At 43.2% G+C, this 17,646-nt stretch overlaps 1 protein-coding gene across 3 annotated transcripts in view; it reads right to left on the reverse strand.

The window, feature by feature from the left end:
- Positions 1–1,177: 1,177 nt before the first annotated feature.
- Positions 1,178–17,646, reverse strand: part of RCAN2 (regulator of calcineurin 2) — a 245,762-nt gene continuing 229,293 nt past the window's right edge. For all 3 annotated transcript variants that reach the window (XM_081296302.1, XM_081296303.1, XM_081296304.1), the window contains one exon: positions 1,178–2,793. In XM_081296302.1, the coding sequence (XP_081152428.1) occupies positions 2,633–2,793 (161 nt within the window). In that variant the 3' untranslated portion in view covers positions 1,178–2,632. The remainder of the gene's footprint in view (positions 2,794–17,646) is intronic.

Consider the following 17,646-nt stretch of genomic DNA (forward strand, 5'->3'; position numbering starts at 1 on the left):
GAGCCTGCCTCATCCTGCCTGGCCTTGCTCAATTCTTCCTTCCAACTGCCCCCCCTTCCGCCATGGTGCATTTCAGAGAGAACCTAGATGGGTTAATCCCATATGTTGGTAACTTCTTGGACAGAACATAGCTGAGTCGCACTCCTTTATAGTTACCCATCAGGAATATTCAAATCAGGAAGACAACAAAGAAATGACACCACAGGGACAAGAGTCATTCACCAGATATATTTGAAGTCTAAGCTCTTGGAGCTATACACGTGCACAAATGATTCAGTTGGTGGAAATCTTCCCCTTCCCCTTCATTTTAAAACTTTTCAAACTTAAAATAGTGCTAAAGAGGTTTGCATCATGTGCGTCATGGAAATGCCGAGGCAACTGAGACTTTCACAGCCACAGCGTGAGGAGGTTCCACACAAACATGGCAGGCGCTTCCCATTCCCTACTGCTCTCCTGAGAAAAACCCCTCTGTCTTCCCCCCAAAGTCCAACCTAGTGAAGGAGTTGCTTGATCTGAGACAGGTTAACATGGACATGTGGCAATAACCAGACTCACCACCTAGGTCATACATGCCACCGAGTTTTTGTGACTACACAGAATGGTCATTTCAACTTTTACTAAATTGTCAGGAAAGTCTGGTATGACTGTTTTAAAACATTTAAAAAAATCATTTTCCAAAACTTTCATCTAGTTTTTTTTTTTTTTCCCAGAACCTGCATTCTGAAAAAAAAAAAAAAAAATCAGGGTATCTTAAAAAGTCAATGACCAGCAGTCAGCTGAGATTCAGCCCCTAAAGGTGGATGGCTGTAGTCCTGTCATCTAAATAGCCAAATGCAACATTCCTCCATTAGAGGGCGCCATTCCTCCACCATGAAGTACATAATCTTGCCAATGAAAATCCAGAAACCTCCACAGCAAAGGAAAGTCAAAGCATTTGCTGATAACATACTCCTCAGATTTTATTTTTACAAGGAGTCTTCATTTTTCCTATAGAAACTTAGGATTTTACAAGCAAAGCTCTCCTCAGTTTCACCTGTACTGTGTCCAGTACTATATTGCTATATTCACAGTAGAACGGACTTTTAATTTCTGAGTGATCAGTCTGTTTTAAGTTTCTGAGGACACTAACATACACCCTAGGCAAAAACCACAACAACTCTTCAATCAGTTGGCTGCATTATTGTTCTTGTGTGTTTTTTTCTGAGGCTTAGGTCATGAAAGTACTTCCTCACTCCATCATAATTTGTAATTGCATCTAAAGTAATTTATTAATGTACAAGAGTAGATGAGGCCTGGCACATACAGCAGAAGTTAATGGTTCTCTAGGTGTATCTTCTGTAATGCACTTTGGGCTGGAGAAATAGAAAAATCACATGTAACGAAAACAAAACTTTTTTGAGCATACGGGCATTGCGTGAGCAGGATTGGCATACATTTATCTCTCACCCTTTCCCTGTTTGAATATGCTCAGCTGTTGCTACATTCTGGAGATTTAGCTAACTTTAAATCATCTACAACTGACACTTGCATCATTATTTAAAAACAAGTGGGCTGGATAGCAAAGATGTTGGCTAATCATTCATGTATTGGCATATGATGTTGTCGTGCCCTCTTAAAATTCAGTATTATCCATAATAGTGTGATATTATCAGATTATCTGCAATAGTATATGAATGCATTCATAAGCAATGCACATATCATGTTTTTAAGCAGCTAATGGCTGAACAACCACTAAATAAAAAACATCCAGATTTTAAAAGCACAGCTGAAACATTTGTACAAATATACAAAGAGAAAAAACAATCGGTTCAGACACCATGAGAGACTTTGATAATAAGTAGTTCGTCTGATATCGGTGTCTATCACCCTGGACAAGCCTCCCCAATGAGACTGGGAAGTTCTACACGGAAATGATGTTCAAACTCTATTGAGGAATATCTTTGGGGCCAAGCTCAATTTTGCCTCCAGGAATTTTAACAGAGCTATGAAATATTGACTCAAAATAGTGACTATACCCAGACTTGTCAAGCTGGATGATACGGATTATTTTTTTCCTATTCTAGGTAGGACATGGCTGGATGCTGATAACCTGTGAGTTAGAGTATATCCTCAAATCATGAAAACAAATGCTGGTGATCATGCATGTCCTGGGAATGTCAGGATGCAGAGGACTGAGAGAGACCAGATAGGGATATCTCATGCAGTCAAAGTCAAGTTTACTTATGGTCCTATTTGAGTGGCCAGGAAAAAAACAACACGCACATCAGGACTGCGACTGAAGAGGCTCACAAACAACACAGGTACTGCTTGTTATCGATGTGTCTGGCTTGGATCAACATGAGAGAACAAAGATATAGGCTGTGCTGATTGTTTAATAAGAAAATACTACTTTTTCTAGAACCTTCTAAATAATGAATTATACTTAATGGGTATGATATGATCAGGAGACACATATCACCTTTTCCTAGCCCTTTTGTCCGAGAGGCTTGATTACAAGGAAGGAATCTCAAACAACCAAACACCCAGGGATTTAAAGGCAATTAATTTTTTTTTCTCTCTGACAAACAACAGGGAGGGGGAAAAAGCATGATAAAGAAGAGACGGATTTTATCCTCAAGGTGGAGCAGTAAGCTCAGTTGGACACAGAGGGTGGTGGGCCGGGACGCCGTGTTTGGATGATTTTTGGCTTTGGAGAAGTCTTTGGATCCTCCTCTCCCTCTATGTCACTGTCGCACACGTGCACAACCACACTTGGGGTGGACTCTGTTCCCGCATGGAGCTCGTATTTCTCTCCTGGAAAGCAAGGGACATGGGTGAGAAGGAGGGAGGGTTTCACAGCAGATCCTCTGGCAAGGTTTGCCCAGGAAGTAAGAAGGGCACTTTGCAGTGTTTCAGAAAGTCTGGGGGTCATACGTGGGGATAGCGTGGTGTATAGGAAACAGAATACGATCAATCTGAATTGTACCCCAGCTCTACCACCTATCCCCTGTACAAGCCATTTAACCTCTTGAGGACCAAATGAGTCTGGGCACGTCATCATTTGGATCCTAAATGTTCCCCAAAAGCCCAAGTGTGGAAGGGATGGCCCCCTTCCTAAGTGATATTGGGAGTTGGTAAAACCTTTAAGAGGTGGGTCTTAGTGGGAAGAAATTAGGTCATTAGGGTTGAGCCCTTGAAGGGGACCCCAGTCCCTTCCTGTTTTCAGTCCACCATGAGGTGATTAGGTTTCCACCACATGCTCCCACCATAATATACTGGGTGTCACGAGCCCTGAGCAACAGGGGCAAATGACCATGCACTGAAATCATGAGTCTAAATGAATCTTTTCCTCCTATGAAGTTGATTATCTCAGGTACTTTATTATAGTACAGGAAGCTGATGAACCTAGACCATCATATTAATTTCTATTTCTAGTCTTGCTACTAATTGCTGAGTAACCAAAAGCTAATCACTTTACTTCATCTTTTGGATAGGGTAGTCTTTTAAGTTTCTCTCCAGCTCTTCAATTCTTACAGCCATGGCTGACTCCAGAAAGAATAAGATGAGATTATCATTTGTCCAGAATTTGTAGTGTTTACTGGATAACTGAGTTAGGTGACCATCAAAGCCCTTTCCAGTTTAAAAATGTCTCATTTTTGACTGGCTCACTTTAGAATCACTGTGATGCAACTGGCTTTCTGTTTCATTTCAGTAGGTGTTTATTGAGCATCTCCCATGGTCTTGTCATTGCTGGTCATAAAGACCACAAAGTACAATGAAAGCACTCTCCAGAGGAAACGGAAGGAATCAGAATGTAAGATGGAGAGTGTTAGGGTGATAATATATGTTAAGGTCTATGGTACCCAATTTAAACAGCAAGTAATTTTGACATGCTTCTTATTAGAGGTGGCAATTGACTTGGGTATGACAAATAGACGACCTCCAGGTGGAGGGGCAAGAGAAGGGGACCATTCTCAGTCTTCATGCTTAAAACTTCTCAGCTTAACCATTGACATCTTTATCTTTCCTCCATATCCTTCACTTCCAATCCTCACAAATCAATAGAAAAAAATAATCTAAAAATGATGTCCTCCAGGTATTCTCCTGGCTGGTGGCTCTCCAAGACTCATTAGAGCATGTCCACATATCTTTAGCCCATTTCTTCCCTTTTTGCTTGGTCAAACCAGTTTACCCGTTGCCCCCTAATCACAATAGCTACGTTATTATACCCACTAAAACTAGCTACTTATACTTGGCATAGTCTCACCTCTTTCTGATACCTCCCCATATCCTGCCCTCCTTCCCAGATCAAGACCAGACACCATCCAGTCCAGGAGTCTTGTCTGATTTCCTGTCTTTAGTGGAAAGTGATTTTGCTGGACAGCTTGAACAAGTATTGTCAGTTGTGGCAGCAGGACACTCTTTACATGCTTCTGGGCAACCCATCTAGGTAAGCAACAGTGGTGAAAACAGCAAACTCTATGGGGACCTTTGAAAATTCTGGTACTGACAGAGAATGAGGAGCACTAATAGGTATCAGAGCTCTTCTAAGTGATACGGGGAGGGATGGACACACCAGAGTCGTCCTTGTTATTGGTTGAATTGTGCCCCTCTAAAAGATGTTGAAGTCCTTACCTCCATGTCCTATGAATGTGAACTTATTTGGAGAGAGGGACTTTGCAGTTGATTAAATTAATAAGAGGTTATTAGAATGGGCCCTGCTACAACAAGTCTGGTACCTTATAGGAAGGGGAAGTTGGATACTCACACCCCCTGGGAGAATGCCATTTGAAGAATGGAGTTATGCTGTCATTGCCAAGGAACCACCAGAAGTGAGGAGAGGGTGCTGGACAGATCTCGTATAGCACTTTCAGAGAGAGCATGGCCCCATGTGCATCTTGATCTTGAACTGTGAACCTCCAAAACTGAGTCAACTAATTTTTGTTGTGAAAGTCACTCAATTCGTGGTACTTTGTTATGGCAGCCCTAGCAAACTAATACAGTCATACCCTGCTAAGAGGGTTCTCTTTCTGTTCAGAGTCAAAGAAGTCTTTATTGGACACTCTCCGCCCCCAACAACCTGCTGTGCTGAGGGAAGGCTTTTCTGGGTGAGGGACAGTGAATGTTTCACAACTCCAGCATTTCTCTGGACACTGGTAGTAGCAAAAAAGAATAGAATTAGGCAGAGCCTTTGGACTATGGCTTATGAAGATCTGTGGCTTGCAGTCTAAATGTGGTGAAATTGTAGGCAGGGAAAATTTCATCAATGAGCGCTAAGTCTCTGACATGTGGGAGCTGAGGTGGACTAGTTTGGATGCAGGTGAGGACAGTGACAGAAGTAGGATGCCTGTGGCAGAACCAGGTGCATGTCAATCACTCAGGCTACTTGGAAAGCAGGAATGGAGAGTGAGCGATAACCTAATCAGGCTGCAGTCCACTTGGCAGTTACTGTACTGTGCAGACGTGTAGGCACGGAACACCGCTGGATGCCATGGAAAGTTCATTTAATAGTGTGGGTCCCCTCCTCCCTAGAGTATTTTGTCCCTTCTTAAAAGAACTCCATTATCAAAGTTCCAGAGTAAAAGAAACATTAGGTATTGCTACGGAGAGGAACCTGCATGAAACTAGCTTTACCTGACAGGTGTGGGAGAGGCTCTGGGCTGAGGGTGGGCAGACCTGGTTGGTGGCATCTTGAAGCAGTGGTTCTCAACCATCTGATAATTTACTCAAGGTGCTTGTTAAAAACAGATTGCCAGGATGGGATGCAATCTTTCAAATTCTGATTTAGTGGAATCTTCATTTGTATTTAGCACTCCCTGCTGCTTCTGGTTGTTTCGGTGTCTGAGTGACCAGAGTTTCATGGCTTTGTGGGATAGCAAGGGACTGTGGTCCCATGAGGGTACTGGCACACACTAATGTGCCCCCTTACTTCCTCCACTCTGCATCATTTGTTTTTAATTGGAAAATGGTAATAATTCAGAGAGAGGATAGGGGAAAGAAGGGCACACAAAGGAAAAGAGGCTAGGGACTCCAGGCCAGTTCCCCAGGCCTCCTGGCCACCAGCACTTGCTCATCTTTGGCATTCTCAAGTTGCTCAAAGTCCAACAACATCCAGAGTACCTAAAAATTTCCTTTCTTTTTCTTTTCACACACTCTTTGCAATTCTGAATGAAAGACACTCTCAGATAAAAGAGGAAGATGTGATTTCTAAGTCCTGGAATAAGATGATAATTCTTGTTTTAGCAGGTAGGGTTTCTTTCTCTCATTTGAAGAAGCCCCTTAGAGGAAACAGCAGCTGTGGGAGTCATGCTCAGGGCTTGCAGAGGTGCAGGGGGATGGCATTCTGCCATCCTCAGAGGGGGAGGCCACAGAAAGGACTCTGCCGTAGCAGATTGAGTGTGGAAGTTTCTGGCCCTGGGGTTGAGGTGGTGGTGATGGCAGGGCCCAGGCCAGAGGACTGACCAGACACCCTGTCCCTTTCCTTGTCTGTTGGCAAATATTAGTCTTCTCACTCCTGGTACCTCAATTGCAGTAAAATACACACAACAAAGTTGACTTTTGATTATACCTTTTGTGGGCCCTGGCTTAGATAAAGAGCATTCCTGAAAGACACCCATTGTTGCAGTGTGATTATCACATTGGAGGAGGTGGCTTTCTTCTCTGAGTAGCTGTGGGGGATGGAAGAGGCCAGCAAGGGGGCACCTCTTTATGTGTGTGTGGGGGGGTGCAAGGCAACTTTCACATCAGGTGGCTATAGTCAGATTGGCTACTAGTGGAGCTATTTTACCAGGTGATCCCATTAACTCTGACATTTCATTATTCTATTTTTAGAAAATTTCTTACTATCAAAATCCAGCAAAGCTGAACAGCTGCTAAGAGCCTGCAAACTAAAAAGAAATGGCTTTAGCCTTGCTGGATTGAATTTCTTTTTTTGGCCTTTTTTTTCCCTTTGGGCTTCAACTAATTCCTCTACCGTGAGGACTGACGTCAACGCTGTCACCATGCAAAGGGACCAACTAAGCTTAGCTGGGGACAAGGAGTCCTTATCCACCCAGGCTGGGGACAGGTCCTATCCCAGTGCAGGGAGAATGGGGCCCTGGATCAGCATTCCTTTTTAAAGGATGAGAGGATTCATCTATCCTGTGCTCACTCCTCCGTCTGTATTCAAACTATCCTTTACCCTGTGCAGAGAAAGGAGGCCAGAACCTGTCAAAAAAAATGCATTGATCAGGGTTTTCTATCTACCCCCATGAAATAAATACCCAAACAAAATCCTTTAGCACCTGTCCAAAAGTTAAACTCTCATGGAGGTATTTGGAACTTCCTGAGGCTTGGCCATGGTTCAAAACACATGCCCAAATTCTGTTTCTTTTTTTTTTTTTTTGAGTGGGTGGGGCAGGTTGGTGACAACATTCCAATTCCTACACATCTGGAGGAGGAAACGTGGGTGCCCACAGGCTGCTTCCTGTTCTCAGGAGGAGGAGGTGAAGTCTCTGTAGTTCTGTCACAGGGAAGTGTGATGAGGCTGCCAGTCCAAGTGCCACAGGAAGCCTCCATCACACTGTGACCTTTGGCTCATGGGCCATGGGTGGGCTCCTTCTTGGATGCTAACATCATCAGTGTGCTGATGCATTTTGTGCAAATCAATATAATTCAGGTGTGTTACAGTAGGGTGATGATACAGAGCCAAGTGTGTGTGTACTAAAGCAGGGTTGAGACTGATTGCTCAGATTCTTAGGAAACTTTTGTGATGGAAAGAAGATCATGTGGTCCACTAGGAAATAGATAGGATCCCTGCGCTCAAGGCTTCCAAAACACAGCAAAGTCCAACAGGTGCAACGAGCTTTATCCCTTAGCATTTGCTGCTGGTCTGGGAAGACTCTTCCCCAATCCTCCCTCTAGGAGGAGCTTATTCCAGGCTGCCTTCCTATCTGCACCCCAATTTCCTGACATCTCCATGTAAGTTTCCTTTTCCTTTCCTAATTCACATATCTAAAGTAGAATTATTCATTTTCCTCATGGACACACATTTCCTTCCAGGCTCTCACATTTCTCATGGAGGCTGTCTTTTTTTCCAGCCTTTTAGGTACAGATCCTTGGAGTCAGTTATTGAATTTTCTTTCTCCTCATCCACTTCCTCACTAAGTCTCTGAGTGCTGCTTTGAAGCATTCTGCATGCACTCCCCCACTTACCCCTGCCCATGACTTGCCTCCTGCCACTCACCAGGGGGCTCCCTGTTGCTTTCCTCCCCATAGAATCAACATCCTAAAACTAAATTTGGAGACACTACCTTCCACATACCGGTAGTGGGACTCTGAGGTGCAAAAAACATACAGCTTTCTCAGTTTCCCTCATCAAAGCAATGACAATGCTCACATCACCGGGAGACTAGGAAATAAAGAAATATGGATCAACTAGTTTACCAAGTCCTCCCATGATGCACAGTGTAATTGTAATTATTCAGGGTGATATTAGTTTGATCAGTGCTGCCACCCTGCCCCCCCCCACCCCACAAAGAATTTTGGTTCATCATATTGGAAACGATCACACAAGGGTTCAAGAATCAAGCAGCCAAATGATTGTAAAGATCTTTCACTCACCAGAATCTGCTGTGAAAGTACAGGAAGAGGTGAATGATATGTTGAATCCCAAGGTTCAAGTGAATAGCCAGGTACCCTGTAATCTAATTCCCCAAATGGATCTCTCCTTTCCCCCCTTCTCTGACTTGTCCTTGGGAAATTTCTCTCCATTTTCCTCTTTTCCTACCCGTTTACATACCTCTGTTCCATGAAATGGAAAGCCATAAGTTCCTGTTCTAAGAAAACTTCTGATTTTCTTTTCCCAAGTTGGTCCAAGCCACTTATTTATAATGCTTAACGATATTCCTTTTTGTATTATTCATTAGTTATTTCATCTAATGATGTTTTATATTCCAAATCACCAAAGCTGCTTTTGGGATTGCTGCAGCTCAGGGTACACACTAATGATCAATAAATGATAGATTTGTGAAGGACATCGGACACAGTTATTGTATAATGTCCAGTATGTACTCATGCATGAATTTTCCTCCTGTGGTTTATCTTGTGTAAATTTTTAGCATTTCAACTAAGCTGAAAACTAATGCAGGTATCTACCCTATTTATTAGGACTGTTGGTGCTGGGCCATAGTAGGTGTTGTAGAAACTTGGCATGTTCCTTGAACACAGCTGTTTAGGGAATACTTCCTAAATGCCAGGCACAGGTCTAAGTCTCTAAGTGCGTCCCTTAAACAGGTGTCTAATGATGACATTAGCTCTGTGGTGTGGGTTTCAGCATGTCCAGTTATGCTAAGGAAACTGAGCTCCCTGCAGAGCCAGAATTCAGACTGACTTGATTTCGCCAGCCACATTAACCATCCCCTCTGGTTCTGCCTCTCATTATTCTGTTTCATATTCTGTAGGAAACTCTACGGGAAAGGAGCCTCGTTTTAACTTTTACTTCTAGCACATTTTCATGGCAACATATTTTCATTGTATATTGTTCTCTAGCTAAAGATAGACTATTTATTTCTCCTGAACTTTGTCTCATTTTGTTTTGAACTTTGCTAGTTATTCTGGCAAGGTCTCTTTGACAGTGAATCTCCTATAAATTATAGCTGGGTGCAGTAGTGCATGCCTATAATCGCAGTGACTTGGAGGCTGAGGCAGAAGGATTGCAAGTTTGAGACCAGCCTCAGCACATTAGTGAGGCCCTAAGCAACGTAGCAAGACCCTATCTTCTATAAACTGAGTTAATCTCCTATGGAAACTGTGGACTTGGGAAAATATCCTGTTTCCCTCCTGTTTAATTTCATCATCTCACATAAGGAAGTTGAATTCTCAATAGGAATGTTACATGTTGTAGCACATCATGCTTTCCAAAGATGATATAATATCTCCCCTCCTATATACTCTCCTAGGACCTTGTCCCTTCTCCATCCAGGAGTGCTCCCTCTATTCCCTCTTTGAAAACTTGGATAGGCTTTTATGACGGCCTTGATAGAATATGGCAGAAGGAACCAATATGACTTCTGGATTATAAAAATGCCAGACACTTCTGCCATACTCTTTCAGGATGCCCACTCTTGAAACCCCACCTCCATGTTGTAAGGAAGCCAAATCAGCCTGTGGAGAGGATGCAGGGCCCAAGCCACAGCCAGCCATCAGAATGAACACTCCTGAAGCTGATTTGCTAGTCTCCAGGTGTGCTGTCCCAACAACACTGCGAGGCACAGAGATGAGTCATTACTGAGCCTTGACCAAATAGATTTGTGGGCATAATAAATGATGGTTGCTCTTTTAGGCCTTAAAATTTTGGGGGTAGCTTGTTATGTAAAAGTGAGCCTGGGTCACACAAATTCTGTTCAAGAGCTAGGGGAGCTACTATAGTTGAAGTTATGCCTGTAGTGTCTTCCCTTTTCCCCTGCTGGGGCCCTGTGTCCTAGTGGATACTTGACTAGGTCCAGTGGTTCTTTCATGTGGAGGACATCTTAGACCTCTTACTGTCTATCTCTATGGCCCCTCTTTTACTCCTCCCCAGTGGAAGAGGAACAATACTAAGGTGATTTTGGGGAAAAGAACTGGAAATGCTCGGCTCACTCTCTCCCACCTTTCACTTTGAGCGCTCTCTTCCTCTGAGAAGCCTGTGCTCTGTGCTGAGCCTGGCAGGAGAGTCCCTGCCCAGTGCTGGGCAGCCTGATGCTTTCTAGTTCCATGCTGGTGGGAGTGCACCTGTGTGGTGCAGGATGTCCATTTCTTAACCTTAATTGCCAGCTTGGTTTTGGATGACAAGTTAATAGCAGCAGCAACAACTCATCTGTCTTCTGAACCAAATAGGGTTCAAACATCAGTGTCAATAATCAGTCTACACTGAATTTTAAAACAAGATAGTGGCTTATCAAAGCAAGTCCTAAGAACATTTCCAATAGAACTCCAATACAGAACCCTGTCAGGGTTGTGTGCTAAGCTTCAATTTGGATTGAGTCCTTTATAGTTGGTTGAATACAAATTCCAATATTAACATCACTACAGGAAAACAGAGTGGCTTGGCTTAAAGGGCACAGGACCTGCCTACTCTGCAAGAGGGACTAGGGAGCCCCTGCCGGTGGAATGGTGACAGTGGACTTGGTGCGTGCTGGCTTTTCTGCACATGCCCAACTGTTGGTGAGAGCAGAGTTCAGTGAGCAGTGCAGGATGGTTTAGATGTGCTTGAAAGGTGTTCATATGTAGGTTTTTCTTTCAAGAGTTAAGCTTATGACTTGAATTCAGCAGGAAAGGAAGCCCCACGAGGCTGCAAGTCCTGGTTTGCTGCTCCCTGTCAACTGGGCAGGCAGAGGGGTCCTGCACTGTCAGGTGCTGGGTAGGGACCGCCCCCTCCCCCCCAGGAAGTGGGACAAGACTAGGGAGGATGCACCCTGTCTCCCTCTATCTGGGGCACCCACCAGCATTTGAACTGTCACCCCCAACCTCACTCCTGCTGGGGACTGTGTTCTTCAACAGAAGGACAGAGTTAAACCAAAAAAATAGGACGTTTTCCAAGCTGCACCCCTCCACCCCCAGATAGATATGCTATTTAAAGGTGTATTTTTAAAAATGATTACCAGTTTATTATAAAGGGTTTTATAAAGGATACAAAAGTGAAGAGCCAGATGAAGAGGTACATAGGGTAGTCTGAAAGGAGCACTTCTATCCTGGGGAGTTGGGGTGTGCCACCTTCTTGGCATGCGGATGCATTCATGAACCCAGAAGCTCTCAGAACACCACCATTCAGGTATCATAAGCTATTAACTTGATCTCTAGCTTTTCTCCTGTCCTCTATTCCCCAGGGGTGGGGAAATGGGACTGAAAGTACTAGGTTTGGATTCAAGGGGCTGTCTTTCTAGTGAACAGCCCCCATCCTGCCAAGAGTCACATTATTAGAATAAAAGATATTCCTATCTCTCAGGAAATCGTGAATTTTAGGAGCTTTGTGTTAGGAATGAAGGACAAAGACCAAATATTTTAATGGTATTTTAAAGCCACCTCTTGGCAATTTTGCTTTCTTCTAGTTTTCCTAGGGGAAGGAAAAATGTGTGTGTGTGTAGATGCATGCGCACGCACATATGGGGATCAAGTACAAAGTTGTGAGCAGGTGCTACTCCTGTTTATCCCGCCCTCTCCCCTCTTTCTGTGCACACACTGGTGCCTCCACTTTACTGGACTCTCCTTGCCTCTTGTCTCAACACCTCTTAGTCACTTTTCAACTGGTGTGATTATAGCGTCGTTTTTAAACAAGTGCTGGTCTATCAGTGGGTATTGTTGCCATCACCATGATTTAATGACTGGGTCAGGGTGAAAACTGGCACTTAGCAGGTGAGACCCAGGAATACTAAATGTACTGCCTTGCATAGGGCAATCAGCTCCAAACATCACGGCATTCATATTGCCATACACTGAGCTCAGAGCCTAAGATGTGGTTTGACAATCAACTGATAATAAATGGTGACACAGATTGAGCATTTACTATACTCAGGGCTGGACATACATATTTATATGGCTTGTCTCTTTTGATACACACCCTGATTTTCTGTTTGGAAAACTGAGGACAGAGAAGCTAAAAATCTTGCTGAAGTTCACACAACCTATAAAAGATGGAGCCTAGAATCAAAAACACATCCCGAGTTTTAATCATCATCCTAAAGAGAAAAATCCTCTCTTCATGCTGGGTCATCATCCATAGCTACGAAATAGAAGAGGTAATGTTCAAGAGCAAAGGGGCTTATTGGAAACTAAAAATCACAGGTATTTGTTAGCTGCCTATTTACAAGATTATTATGGAGAAAGCATTTCTTTTCTTAGAGTGAAAAAGGATTCAGGATTAAAACAAATATTCCAGAGTTTGGTCTTCTGTAAACTTGGGCTCTCTGATTCTTTGTATTTCTGTGAATGCATATTTCCTGTTTCATTGTGGTAAGCCCTGGAGATGGGCAGCAGGCTCCAATTGGGTCTCCTAGATGCCATAGTGTAGCTAGTGTGTTGCCTCCTGGGGTCAGGTGTGAGGTGGCCATGATATGGCATGGCATGGCTTCCCCCCCCCTCAGTAAGGATAATATGGGTTCACTGCAGGAAAAAAAAATATTAACATGTATGATAGGGATTCTCCTTCCTTGCTCCTCACCAGTCCTGACCTGTATCAAAGTGGGAGATGAGAAGGATTTAGCTAGATGTTAAAAGATGGAGGGAGAGGGCGAACACTTTACATCTGTCATAAGGCGGGGAGGGGGTCTATTTCATAAAAGGAAATTTGCTTCTGGAGGTTTCTTTTTCATACAGGTTTAGGGTGACCACTTATCTTTATTCCCTCCTGAGACATGTAGGACCCAAAGTTCTTCATGGGGCGCTGTGATTGAGGATCTGAATTAGTAACTGAGATGAAAACTAGAAACTTTCAAGGAAGGTAAAGAGCCAGAGAGGTGGGGAGGCAGAGAGAAAGAGCTGAGCAAATAGCCTCTCTGAATCTTGGAGGAAGGGGCTTTTCCACCCAGGCAAGGAGAGAGCAGCAGAGCAGAGACCACAGGAGCTGTGTGGGCTCTCCCTGGAGACTGGAAGTTTTCCCCTCTAGAGATGGACCCTATTTTTTGTCTTGGTACTAGGGGTTGAACTCAGGGGCACTTAACCACTGAGTCACATCCCCAGCCCTTTTTAGTATTTTATTTAGAGATGGGGTCTCGCTGAATTGCTTGGGGCCTCACTGAGTTGTTCAAGCTGGCTTTGAACTCCTGATCCTCCTGCCTCAGCCTCCCAAGCCACTGGGATTATAGGCATGCACCGCCATGAGTGGCCTTATTCTTCCTTCTTAGGATCAGAGGTGTGGCTAAGGCAGTAGCTCTAAGAACACACATACACCTAGAGTGAAGGAGGAAAACCCAAAGAATCCTATTTTAAAGTACTTATTTGGGGGTGGTAAAATTTTTTATTCATCTTTTCGGCCCATGTATCTTTTCAGATTATCTACCATCTGTACATTTTACCCTGTGAAATAAGTAAAGGAAGAGCTTCATGTTGCTAGTTGGTAGTGATTAAAGATAAAAAATTATAGAATTATGTGAGCAGAAGAAAATCCCCTTTAAAATTTTCTATTAAAAAAAATTCTCCCAGAGAAAATTCTTGGAAAGGAAATGGAAACTTGGGAATGTGTTCCAGGATCACAAGTCAGTCCTTGTGTGGGGAGGGGGTACTAATTGCCAAGGTGGGTGCTAACTCTTTCTGTGCCTTTCATGTCTGGTGATCAGAATATAGCAAAATTGTTGAACGGACGGAGTCCTTATATAATATTTCATCCTACACGTACCCCAAATATAGGTGCTCATCTATATTTTAAAAACTGAGTTCTCTCTACATCTGAGTCAGAGCCTAGAATAGAAAAGGTTTCTTCCTTGTAAGTTACGTTAATTAAGGAAGTATATTTTCCATTTCAGGAAACAATGTGTACCAAGCAGAAACACCAAAATTGCTTTACTATGGCATGTCTCAATAGAGCAGAATTTAGGGGGGAAAAAAATCTAAATATAGCAGACGTAGGCAACTTGAAACTTGAGCGCCATTTTAAACCTTCCTCTGTAGTTAACTAAAATTGATCTCCCTAACAAGAGCTAAAAATAGTAGCAGGAAAAAAAAGAGTAGACAACGACTTTTCATATCGCTGCCTGCAGGCATTTTCAGTGTCAATGAACATGACCTTCCAGAGCCATCCAGACCACAGAACAAGGCTGGCATTTCATACCAGGGGCCCCCTGACTTGCCACCTGTTTGGTGGGACATGCATCTTGATTTTGCCTTTTTTTTTTTTTTTTTTTTTTTGCTAGCTGGTATGGATAAGCTGTTTTGCTGGGCTGGGTTTTTTTTTTTTTTAACACTTAAAGAAAAACAGCATTGTACTGTTTCTGAAATTAGGGTATTATGACAATAGATATTATCAAACAAATAAAAATTTTCAATTCTTTTTCCACGTCAAGGTCAGAGACCATCTTGGTTTGTCTAATTTTCTGTTAGGTGATGAGATTCTACAAAGTCACCAGGTTGAATAGAAACATAAAGCCCCTATTTTGATAGGATAAACTTCCCCTTAAACAGAAGAGAAGGTAGCAAATTCTGATCTGTGTGTCCCCTTGGACATTAAAGGAAAGCAAGGGCTGTGCCCTGAAATCTGAGGCACTGGGCTGGTTTGGTGGGAGGACAAAAATCAAACAAGATATGGAAGGAAAAAAAAATGTTTAAATTGTTTTGTGTTCGTAAACTCTCCTTTCCCAACAATTTTTAATTTTTTTCTGGAGAAATTAATTTTACTATTCAAGAGACCTTTCCGCCCTGGGAGGTTGAAAGTTTGAAAAAGCATAGTACTTTTTTGCTTCTTTCCAGTGGCGGAAGAACACATTTTGACTTACCAGCTGTGCACCTGGACAATTTATTTAACCACTCTGTGCCTCACATTTTCAAACTGTATGATATTGACGATGCTTGTGACTGTGTGCGACTGTTAAGTGAGAAGGTATAGTAAGGTATTTAGAACAGTGCCTAACACATAGTAAGCACTACATGTTAAGTCATTGTTTTTATTTTACTTCTTGGGTCAAAGACGGAATATACAGTCATGGAGACAATGGTTAAGAGTGTTTGATACTGTGCCTCTCATAATTTCTTAGAACACAAACTTGCTCTCGCTGTGAGACACAGAACCGAAATTTCTCCAATGTTCTGTGGCCCTTGTCTCCAGTTGTAACATCTTGTTAATGAGTTCAAAGGATTTCCTCATGAACTACAGGGTCAGGTTTTGTCAGGGCTCTTTTGTTCTCTGCCTGGATCTTTCTAGAAATTTTTGACCTGACTTGGCCCTCTCTGAAAGAGGATCACTAGTGTCCCTTTTTAAAAGGACAGGGATGCTGATTTAGCTGTGGCTAATCTGAGCCAGGTCTGTGTCCATGCCTCCCTGGGAAGCCCCCACCAGCCAGTGGGTGCACTGCCTTGACCCTGAGCCCTTCTTGCCCTAGATCCCTGCTCCCCACCCTCCCCCGCCCCCAGAGAATTTACTGAGCATTAATGTTAATGCTTCTAAATGAAGTATTCACTCATGAGTTTTGTCACTGTCCTGAATGAATATTGCACAGAACTCAAACAAAGAAATGTTAATTAACAAACTATCTAAGCAACAAGTATATGGATTAATTTTTAAAATGGAAAGCAAACAAAATAATCTGAAGTGCTGATGTGGAAGTCTTAAAGTGTTCTCATGTTTTGAGATTTTTTCTTTTTAAATGACCCTGTGCAAAGCATTCAAAGGGCCAGGAAAACCTTCGACTGCCTTTTCCCAGCCTCTTTAGATTTCTGTGTCCCTTCCCAGTCACTCCGCCGCTAAGCCATCCTCCCGGGTACAGCTCCACTCCTTTGATCATCTGAGTGGCTTTCCTCCTGCTCTTATTCTAATTTGTTTCTGAGCTTCTGGAGCTGAGCTAGTTATCCCTTAAAATAAAACGAGTTATCATTGTTACTGAAATGATTCTGCCAAAGGGTTAAAAATGAATTTTATGAAATCATTTTTTAAAATGGAAATGCTGGAAGTCATTTCATTATTGAAAACATTAGCTCAGTGCTGCCTGACTCAGTCTGGCTAAAGCCCTAAGAGAGCACCACCGTGCTAGAGAAGACACCATCCCCAAGCAGGCCAGCGGCTCCTCAGTTCATGTGTCCCTTGGTTCATTCATTGAGTACTTATTGAGCACCTACCATGTACCAGGTGCTCTCAGGTGCTAGGAAGACCAAAATGAATAAAACATGAATTCTCCCCTCAAAATGTAGGAAAGGCAGCAAGTTGAACAGTAGGAAACTACCCCAGGAGAAGTGAGACCTTGTGCACAGACCAGGGGTACAGGGGCTCCTTGCCTTGGCACCTTGCTGGGGGGAGAGGGCAGAGATGTGGGTATGGAAGATCCAGGGTATAGCCTGTTCCTTCCTTGGTGCAGCTAAAGCAGGGCCTGCTGCAGTTGGTGTTTGTCCCCTAGAAGTTCATGGGTTGGAACACTTAATTCCTCAGTGAGGCAGTGTTGGGAGGTGCTGGGGCCATGGAGAGGAGCTAGGGAGAGATGGAGGTACACCCTTCTCGCTTGAGTTCTCTGAGGACTGGATTTGTCCCCACAAGAGCTGGTTGTTATAAAGCAAGTGCACCCCTCGTGTTCTCTCTGCCACCCTTGCTGAGCAGACACTAGTGCCCTGCTCTTGGACTTCCAGCCTTCAGGACTGTGAGCTCAAAAAACCTTTTTCCTTTATAAATTACTCAGTCTCTAGTGTTCTGTTAATAGGACCTTAGCAATCTCCAATATAACTTCTGTGATATTTTCAACTCAGTTATTCAATACAAATCATTTTTCTGTGGGGTGAGGAAGCAGAGAGAAACAGCTTCAAATCGCTGACAAGGAATGGAGAGAAAGCCATCAGGAAAATACATCCAAGTGGTGGCTGTTTCATGGACAACAATATAAGTCATCCTTGAAAATATAAAGAGACCTTTGATTTTTGCACACAATGATGCATATCATTCTTAGCAGATACTGGGCTAGGCTTTCTGGAAGTGGTGGGAGAGAGAGCTGTCGCCTCAGGGTTACGATAAATGTTTTGCCA

Source organism: Spermophilus citellus (assembly GCF_964194105.1).
Source record: "Spermophilus citellus genome assembly, chromosome: 5".
In the NCBI taxonomy this organism is placed as follows: domain Eukaryota; kingdom Metazoa; phylum Chordata; class Mammalia; order Rodentia; family Sciuridae; genus Spermophilus; species Spermophilus citellus.